Source organism: Plectropomus leopardus, chromosome 9, assembly GCF_008729295.1.
Source record: "Plectropomus leopardus isolate mb chromosome 9, YSFRI_Pleo_2.0, whole genome shotgun sequence".
In the NCBI taxonomy this organism is placed as follows: domain Eukaryota; kingdom Metazoa; phylum Chordata; class Actinopteri; order Perciformes; family Serranidae; genus Plectropomus; species Plectropomus leopardus.
Genome location: NC_056471.1, coordinates 14,294,406 through 14,304,900, shown reverse-complemented (window position 1 = coordinate 14,304,900; position 10,495 = coordinate 14,294,406). Strand labels below are relative to the sequence as shown.

General features: G+C 36.8%; 1 protein-coding gene across 2 annotated transcripts; it reads left to right on the top strand.

Annotated features, from left to right (window-relative positions):
• Positions 1–1,408: 1,408 nt before the first annotated feature.
• zdhhc15b (zinc finger DHHC-type palmitoyltransferase 15b) lies at positions 1,409–10,239 on the top strand. 2 transcript variants are annotated; one of them, XM_042493671.1, is made up of 11 exons: positions 1,409–1,512; positions 3,716–3,742; positions 3,857–3,951; positions 4,067–4,187; positions 4,523–4,592; positions 4,913–4,945; positions 5,037–5,157; positions 5,356–5,488; positions 5,674–5,800; positions 6,827–6,945; positions 7,967–10,239. In XM_042493671.1, the coding sequence occupies exons 3-11, from the start codon at positions 3,892–3,894 to the stop codon at positions 8,008–8,010; spliced, it is 828 nt and encodes a 275-aa protein (XP_042349605.1). In that variant the 5' UTR covers positions 1,409–1,512; positions 3,716–3,742; positions 3,857–3,891; the 3' UTR covers positions 8,011–10,239. The 2 variants fall into 2 exon arrangements, with proteins under 2 accessions (XP_042349605.1, XP_042349604.1); XM_042493670.1 differs by lacking the exon at positions 1,409–1,512 and adding an exon at positions 3,128–3,266.
• The last annotated feature ends 256 nt before the right edge of the window (positions 10,240–10,495 follow it).

Sequence of the window (10,495 nt, the reverse complement as noted above, 5' to 3'; positions counted from 1 at the left end):
AAGTAACTCAGTGCAGAAGTGTCACATTAAAATCAAACACTAAACAAGCCAAGATGATGTCGTTCACAGAGAGTTTAATTGAGAAGGTGAACATCAGTCTTAATGTTAAAAGTAAATGAACTGCTGCAGTCTTCATGGCTTATACTCAAAGAATGTTGATCCAATTTTGCTCTTGGGAGGGCGAAACAATTAGGTGATTTTTTTTGTGTGTGTGTGGCATGCAGAGATTTTGACAAGAATCCAGCTGGTTGCGTAACCTACAAATTAAGCACACCGGAGTAAACAAGAGCACTTAATTGAAAAAGTGTTGTTAATGTTAAATCAGTCCCCAGTCCAGCTGGGGACCTGTGTTGCCTGTTGTCCTCCATCTCTCTCCCCTCATTTCTTATCAGCTCTCTGCAGTCTCATAATTCATTATCACATATTTATGTAAACCTAAAAAAAAAATGGTTGAACTGTAATATTGAAACTAAGTAATGTGGCTGATTAAGGTAAACTGACCAATTACAACCTTGAAATAAAATCTTCAAGATGTAGAAACATCTCCACCACAACCCTCCTGAGTGTTAAGCTGTGGTCCATAGGATTTTACATGGAAGATCTTACTTTTTTGGTTTGGAGAGTAATACCAGAACTCATATAGCGAACATAATACATTTGGGACGATAGGAAAGGATTATTTTCTGTATGCTTGTGCCACAGAGTAAACTGTCACATGTAATTTAGGTGGAGTCAAATCATTTAATGTCTAAGACATAAGTTCAAGACACTGACTTGTGAGCTCCTAAAAAGATAAGCCTACAAATAATTCAGTGTCTTAAATTTATCTTTGCGTTACTACTTTTTATTTTTAACTTTTGAAAACTAAATATAATTCAGCCACTGTTTTTAATATTTATAACTCTTTATGTGTATATTTATTTGTTAAATTAAAAACATCCTGTGGTTGACATGAGTGTTATGCTGTAATCCAAGATGTTTTTTGTTCTTAATTTCTTAAATAATTTGGGGTCTGTGGTTCATGATGGTTCTCCCCTGATGTCGCTCCATTTCCCTTTGTTCTACTTTTGTTCTTGAGATGTTTATTTCATAGATCTGTGAATCTCTCTTTAACATTGGCTTTCGCCTTATCCCTGTTAAACCCCTATGTATTATGTGATGAAATTGTTTGGTACTGGTATAAAGTGCTTCCTGATTGTATATGTTTTTCTGTATTCATTGTGTCCCGTCCCCTTTTTTTGTATTTTATGTCAGGTATGACTTTCCTTCATATGCCTCACAGTGCCCCTTAACTTCTAAAAAAAACTACAATTCCCAGGAGGTGGAGCCTCTACAACCAGGGTTGTACACAGGTGTGTTGCATGCTGCCAATGATTAAACTGGGATTTGTTACTTTCACCTGCCTGTCCACTGTTGCTTCATGTATGTGCTGATGAAGGTCTGATCGACTGAAAACTCAGAAGTGAAACACTGCACAGACGTAAGTGTGCTGACATCATTTCTTCCTCTGTGGTGAGTCAAAATATCTTTTGTGAAAAGGCCTGATATAGACTTATGACTGTCTGCTTTAACAATGTGATGTTTGTGATGCATCTTACTCTCAGTTCAGTTGGAGGCTTCAACTGACTGGAAATACCAAGGATGATACTGTGGATAATTTCTTTGTCTGATTTTTTTCTCTGTTAATAAATACATAACTTTCTGTTCCCTACATTTTAGCCTTTTTAGTGCTAAGGGGGTTTTCTTTATTTACTGGAGGAGAGAGCTGACAGGGGTATGACTTTTCTTTGTTCTTTTTTGACCCTGCTCTAAACAGATATTTTTCCTTAAGTCTCTCTGAGTGAAAATGCATGACCCTCCCTCCATCATAAAAAAAGTTGTTAGATTTTGAAAACTTTAAAAACTTAAAAACTTGAAAGTTAAATGTTGAATTTCTGGAATTGAAGAAAGCAGTGTTTTTTCACTCTTGTTTTGCATGCTGGTTGCCAAGGGTTTTTTTTTTTCATAATATACACCTTAAAAAAATGTTAAAAGATACAAATACACATATAGAAGATGTTGGGAAATTTGTGGGTAGGGCCATTTTACTTAATTTGAAAGGACATTATTCTCCTTTCAAGCAAAGATGTTAAGTTGTAGACAACCACCATCCCGTAGAGGGGGAAATCCTGCCTCAAACTAGTATTTAGTTTGATGTTTTGGTATATAGTCCTATATGACTTTATATAGTTCATATCTACATATTGTAGTAGTACAGAATTGTAGTTTCAACAGCTTGCTAATGTTATTAGCTAGCTAGCTAGAAATCTCTAGATAGCTAGCATTGCTAGCTATCAAGACATAGCCAACATTGTTTTGAAAGTTTTCTGGAGGAAGATATCCTGAGATTAAAAACCCCCCGAAACAATTAGTCTAAAGAAAGGCTAAGATGCTTTTAGATAATTCATTTATGAGTTTGGGTTTTAGTTTAGTTAAGTTAGATTTTCATTTCTGATGCTACAACAAGAAGAGCAAATCTACAAATTTATTTATCTTTACAATGTGTTGGTTTATACATCATCATCCTGCACATGCTAAACTTATATGCAAATATATAGACAAAAAACCCTCCTTCCCAAATGCTTGAAAAGTTATTTGACACCTCCCTTTGCGCATCAACCCCTATTCTCCCATAAATAACCAACAGTCCCTTAGTATGTGTACTTCAATAAACAGGTCACATTAAGGTATTCATATTCTGTAATAAATGATCACTTTAACCAACAAGCTGTTAAATTTAAATAAACCTATTAACGTGAATAGATTAATCTCGTGTAATTAACTGCACATACCTTGCACATGTATATAGCTATATCTGTTTTTTTAAAAATCTATTTTATTCTATTTTTATTGCTTTGAATAGTGAGTTGATTGGTTCTTCTGGTTCAAAACACTTCATTGCATTGCTGACTGCGTATAAACATGCATATGACAAATACAGGAATCAGATCTGATCTGATCTGTCGCATGGATGTACTATAAGATCTGTCGCTGTAAACAATCAGCTGGTCTGGCTCCTGGAGTGCGGTGAATCGCTCCCTGATATCATCGATGAATAAATCCCAGGAATGGTAGTGGAGCGCAGAAACGAGCAGCGGCGAGCTGGAATATGGCTCTCTCCAGAGGTTTGAGATGCTGTCAAAGGGTTTTCTCCTGGATACCTGTCCTTATAATAACCTCCGTGGTATTGTGGTCATACTACGCGTACGTCTTTGAGCTATGTCTTTGTAAGTATGAGGAACTGAGTCCGTCTGTTGTGATTTTTTTTCATTTTTTAATCTGGAGACATCGCAGATTGCCGCACAGCAGTGTTGACTAAAATTACGTTAAACACAGAGCAGGAGCTAGCAGACTAGGCGGAAGTGGTTTTGGGTGTGTGCTTTTATTTAACGTAATATTGAGCATTTAAAAAAGTGAGACGTATTTTAATTTCTTGTTGTCTCTTAGAGGTTCGTGTTTACTCCGTGTTTATTAAAAGACTGACTGATGTTGCTATCCTTAGCTAAAACCTGTCAATCTGGCTAACGTTAGTCGTGTTAGCCGGTAACGTAAACTGTTAATTGTTGTCCCTCTTTTAATAATCAAACTAATGTCAGTGATCACAGTTAGCCTCACTGTTACTAGTCTCTGGCATCTTCCTTGTGTTATTATTAAGCCATATCTTTGTTTTTTTCAGTTACACTCACCAACACGTTGGAAAAAGGTGAGTTAAGCACTATTTTTTGTGTGCCACAAACGGTGTGCGCTACTAAACAACACATTACGTCAACAGTTTGGTAGTTTTGTAAAAATATTGTGCCTGTTTTTTACATTTCAGTGGCCTATCTACTGGTATTTCATGTTTGTTTTGTGATGTTCTCATGGACCTACTGGAAGTCCATATTTACCCCACCTGCATCACCATGCAAAAAGGTAAACTGAACTGTTGACAGGTTCAACATAATCTTATAAAATTTAGTATGCCATACATAATAAGCCTTTAATGTAAAGCAAACTTGCTGTTGATTATGATGTCTATCTGTTGTAGTTTCAGCTGTCATACTCAGACAAACAGAGATATGAGATGGAGGAGAGGCCAGATGCTCAAAAACAAATCCTGGTTGAGATCGCAAAGAAGCTGCCCATCTTTTCTCGAGCTCAGTCTGGAGGTAAATTATCCTGTCAAGCAATTTACATTTTTCCGTGCAAGGATATGGTTTCATAAGGAACTATTCACTTATTTTACACATCTCAAAACTATGGGAGTTGCAAGGCAGGTACATTAGCCACAGTCTGTCATCTCACACATAATCTGTGTGCGCTGAAAAGAAGCAAGCAAGGACAATTAGCTTTGTGTCTGTTCCTGAGCATCCCCATCCACAGCAATCAGCCAATGCATTTCTTTCATTAGTGCTGATTGCTTAGTTCTAGGCTACAGGAAGTATGTGAAGGGTAAGATCAGCTCACATGTCGTTCATTCAACTGGCCATCCTGTTGTCTGTAGCTATCAGGTTCTGCGACCGCTGCCAGGTACTGAAGCCTGACCGCTGTCACCACTGCTCAGTCTGTGAAACGTAAGTCACTCTTTCCTCCTCAAACCAGTCATCTAGAGAGATTGCCCCAGGCAAGGGGATATTTGTTGGCCTGGGACTGTTGTGATAATTAGAAGGTGTTGCTTTGCTGGCACACAATCTCTTAGAAAGATTATCCTAATGATCAATCAGAGCAGAGGTTCACCAACAGGAATTATATGGCTGTCATGTACATGTAAAGAATGTTGTATTAAAAGTTTGAGGCTTATGATTTTATAAATTGTGCTTAGGGTGTTTTGTGCTTTAACATAGCTGCTGTATCAAAATGATATGCAGAAACAAAATATGTTTTTCTTTTAAAGATGTGTCTTGAAGATGGACCATCACTGTCCCTGGTAAGTATAATCTCAGCCTGTATTTCCATGTTTGGGAAATGTATGCATAAAGTTTGCTCTGACACCAGAATTTCTTTTTTTTTTCTTTCAGGGTAAACAACTGTGTTGGCTTTTCCAACTACAAGTTTTTCCTGCTTTTCCTCTCCTACTCCATGCTGTACTGTGTATTCATTGCAGCAACAGTCTTTCAGTATTTCCTCAAATTCTGGGTGGTGAGTGTCATCAGACTAAATTATCACTCAAGCTTAACATCTGATTTTGGAGTCATATGACAAATTGAATTTGAGTTTCTCACAGTCGGCACTGTTGAATTTCACAATAACAGAAAACTAAACCCTGTGTCATGAGTCATACCCTTTTAAAGCCCACCTTTTTCTCAAGTTTCTCGTTCTCCTGTTTCTCTCTCCCAGGGGGACTTGCCAAATGGGCCTGCAAAGTTCCATGTCCTGTTCCTCATGTTTGTGGCGCTCATGTTCTTTGTCAGTCTCATGTTCCTCTTTGGCTACCACTGTTGGTTGGTGGCCAAGAACAGATCCACTTTAGGTGAGGATTTACATATTTATCAGCGAACCTATTAGATTCTGCTCATTAAACTGCTCTTTCACTACCTGTCATTTAGGCAGATGAATTATTTGCAAGGAAGTCTTGAAGTGTCATGAATGTAGGCTGTTTTTAAAACACGATGTAGAGAATTTAAAACATGTTCTGATTATTTTTTCCTTTTCCAGAGGCCTTTTCAGCTCCAGTATTTGTCACTGGACCAGACAGAAATGGCTTCAATGTTGGCATACGCAGAAACCTGCAGCAGGTGTTTGGAGAGGATCGAAGGCTTTGGTTCATCCCTGTCTTCACAAGGTGAGTTTGTGACAGCAAATTAAAGTTGCATCTCAAAGATTTCCATATTTTCTTTCTGATGGCACCTATTGCAGAAAAAAACACACCAAGCAGTGTCGAAAGTGCAGCCTGCAGCGAGCTGACGTGCAATATGATTCTGCGGTGAAGTGCGGCCAAACTAAAAATTTGAGATAGTTTAACTTTTAGCTGCGCATTGCTGCCAGGGAATACCAACAACCAATCAATAAACAGAGTCCTGTTTCTCATGTGACATGTTGAACTATGTTACAAAGAATTTAGTTCTTCCTAAAGTACATGAAAACGTCTCCCAGCTGCAGAAATAATATAATTATTACGACAAGAAGTACTTTAATGCTGCTTGATGTGTTTATGGTGATAAGTTGTGTTTTTGGATCTCACATTCCAAATGTCCAAACAGTGTCACTTGTGGATTCTCAATTGTTTTTGAAATTTCAAGGTTTGTTTGTTCGGCCATAGCAACAATGCACTTACAACTCCAGCAAAGACTTGGAAAATAATCAATATGCTGCTTCAGACACAAGTGAGGAGAATGTCGCCACAGACATGATGTTTATAATACTGCAAATGCAAAGGCTTTCATCACATGGCCATAGGCTCAGTCACCATTGTGCTACCTTAATTGATGATAGTGACTGAAAACATTTATTTAAATGAAAATCTCAGAGATCTTTAAAATGCATGATAAACTGATTCTCCTCCCCTCACTCATCTTTCAGTGGTGCTGCTCCCTAATGCATTTTGAATGCACCTGTGTTCTTGAATATTCTTGTAAATAACATTTGGTTTGCAGTAGACACAAAATTATAATACTGAGGCATGAACACTAAACTGTGTAACTTCAATGTAATAGTCATTAAAAAGGCAGGAAGAACAGAGTTGTTTTACATGTTGCAGGGTTTGAGATAGTGAACAAAATGTAGCATGAGGGATTGGATCAGTGGATGGGATGAATGGTCATAGTTCCTTAACTAGCTTCCATTTTCTTTTGTGCATTTTGCACGTCAGCCAAGGGAACGGCCACTACTTCCCCTTGAAGAATCGGAGTTCTGAGTCCCACAACCCCTTATTAGCTAATGAGGACATGTGGGAGGAGTCGGATGATGGCTCTGAGGACGGAAGCCTGGGTGAGTCATTTTAATTTTGTCATATGCATATTTATACTTCCACATATTCTCTGTAGTTCCCAGAATTCAAACAGCTCTTTAATATCTTGAAACTAAAATCATATACCTTCTGAACTGCATATAATATATACAGTATGTATACATATATTTTACTTTTTCAAGTTTAAAAAATAGATGGCATTCGCAATGTTGCCTGATAAACTGGATCAGTATTTCCCAGTAGCAGAGTGTTAAAGGTGTGTCTAACCTCAGTTACTCTACTATTTTTGTTTTTTCACTTAAACATTTAATCCATGAAAAGTATGTATTTCAAACCTTTGATAAACTCCGATAAGGTTTATTGGTACAAACAGAAAAACTGAATTTTAACTGTGCTCTGAATTATTGTTCTAATAATTTTTAATGGGTTTTGTCTTGCCTCTCAGTGCTTCTGTAGACACTGTGGTTGTATTTGCTAGCAAAAGCCTTTTCCAAGTACCACAATATAAACATGGTGTATTTAGCTTTGTTAAAAAGAGTTGAGTGTGAAGGCGCACAGGTGCAAAACTTAATGAGTCTCTTGAGCTGCCTAATGACCCACTATAAGCACCATAATCTTAATAGCATAACCAGTCCTGCTAAAGAGGTTATCAAGACACAGTAAGAAATGCATTACCAAACCAAATAGTTGCACTTGTTTTCACATAAAGTGAGAAGCGTTATTATTATAATTGGTGTTTTGCTGCAGCCCAAACTTTAGCAGTTAGGAGGTCACACTTTGTCACATTGGATTAAAAAAAGGCTCAGAAATGTGATTTTGAAACAAACAAAAGCGTTTGTGTTCAAGCTGGTTTTAAAATTCAGTAACCTGGTGGCACCTCAGTCCCCCCTGCAGAACTGTTTGCTGTGTTTAGATTCTACTATTCTATTCTGCTACCACCTGGTGGTCACATGCAACACGTTAACTACTGTATGAGCTCAATCAGTTGCAACAAACAAATAATGCATGCTGAAATGTCTTTTTTCCCCCCTTTCATTACAGCTGAGGACCGGGACCCCTCTGTTACCATAGAGATGGAGGAGTAGCAATTTTAATGTAAGGACAATTAACACAGGTACAGAGTATGTACATTAACATTGCACACATTGTGTACCATGAGGCAAATGCATTCCAAATCAAGTGGATGTTCAAACACTATAAAAAATCAGAAGGGGCCAAACATGTGGATGAAAGCCTGCTTTTGGATTGTCATTGCCACTTAAATGTGTGTGTTTTACATAATGATGAATAGAGCAACTCAGTGGACAACCAATAGCATCACCTCTTCTCTGATGGACAAGAGTATCAGTATGATTCTGAAAAAAACTTGTCAAATATTACCTTGCTTACAAAAAGGCAACTGCTATTTACCATGGGTCATATATGTATTCCCGTGGTTGTTCATCTCAAGATACTGGCTTCTGTGAGGTTATAAATAACTGTAAAGTGGGAAGCTTCTGTCTGGCACTGTACTGCCTCTATTTCACTGTTGGGCCTTGAGTTTACAGTGTTGCACCTTTTTAGCTTGCTCTGTGCAGAGTATCTAAATTGACACCCATAATGCTCCAGAGGTCTCTTGCAGTGATTCAGTTGTCTGGCCCCTACTAGTCTGGGACTTGAAGCATATGAACATAAGATTTTACTTTACTTTTTACAAAGAACATAAGCGTATTCTAATACCTGATTTAACCTCCGCCTTATTGATATATTTATTCTTGTGCTTGGGGAGTCTGTTTCTCCTAGAATGTATCTAGCACCCTGCTTGTGAATACACTGTGCCAACATTTTGGGCACCTATTTACAGAAAAACCTTTCATATTATGCTTGAAGGGAATATTTTACCCCCCAAATGACCAATATCATTAACTACTCACTCAGGCTGCACAATTATAACAATAAATTTAACCAATACTGAGATCACAATTATTCATTTGCACTTTTGCATTTAAATGGAGCCATGCTTTTACTTTTATGTTTTGCTACATTACTGCTAATGTAATTATGCAAACTAGTTTTTTCTTCACCCGAACCTAGGGCATCTCTGAGAAGCAAAACTATGTAAATAACATTGTTACAAAACTTTTTACCCAGAATTGAATCGTGGTACGTGTGTAGTGGCATGACAGCTCTTCAAAAGTGGAGGCTGGCTGTTAGTTCAGGAAGCTCCTGATTTTATATGCACCGAAGTTTTCTTTGAGCGGAGCATGCATTTTAAAAGTCCGCATCACAGTCACTCATATTATTAAATTATGGGAAGCCAAAACTGTTATCATGATTAATATTTGATTGAATCCTGCAGCCCTATTAATCACCCTGCGTTGCATTGAATTTGTGAAAAAGAAGTCACATAATAACACAAAGTAACTGATCAGGGCAGTAGTAGATCAGCAGCTCCCATGTTCAGCGAGGATAAATTAATGTTTTTGTCAATGTAGTCTGGCTTTGAAGAGAGCATTGATAATTTTCACTTTCAGGTCAGTTCTCCATCAGAAAGAACCAGCTCTTTGGACAGTACTGAGCATGCAACTGGATAAATGAGACTTAAGATTATACCTCAAGAGTAATGTGAGTTTGTAAACTGACTTTTTGATATATTTTTGCTGTTTTTAAAAAGCGGATCCCTATGACTTCAAATCATCAATGATTTTCTCAGTTTCTGGATTCTTGTTCGACATGGAAACATGCAAAAAAAAACCTTTTTTTCTCTGCAATTCAATGTCACAGAGCGAGTAATTGATGTACAAATGGTCAGTTTGTGGGTGAAGTATTCCTAAAATAGAGTACTTCAGCATTTTATCAAGTTAAAATGCCATTACCGATGACAGTAATAAAAACTAAACTAGCATACATCTGTAGCTGTGGTTCACAGCTGCAGCTCATTGGTTGAGATTGCGACATTATTTTCAAGCACAGAGTATTAATGGCAGACTTAATATAATATTTATCATTTTTCAGTGGAGTCATATCCTGAATATATACTGTATATCATGACTGGAGTTATGTTGGATACATGGCTGATAAAAAAATGCAGTGATTAGTTTGGTTTTAAGGTTTGGGATGACCATATGAGACATACTGTGATAGATATATTTTTAAAATTATCAATTATCAATATCAATGTTGTTTTCTACCACATAATCCATCCTAAGAATGGTAAGACTTCTATGTGGTTGCAGAGTGATAGGAAAGTGAATTTCATCAAAGTCACAAAACAATTTGTAGGAGAGGACATAGGTTCTTCTGTGTCTGTTTTGATCGTTTTAAACATGCAGATAACTGTATATATATATATATATATATATATATATATATATATATATATATATATATATATATATATATATATATATATATATATATATATATATATATATATATATATATATATATATATATATATATATATATATATATAAAATGACTGATTCTCATCCACTGGTTGGTAGAGATCAGCGACCTTCTGCAATATGATGTTCTGTATTTTTTTCTACCTGCGTTGATGTATTTTGAAATTTTTTAATACCAATGAAA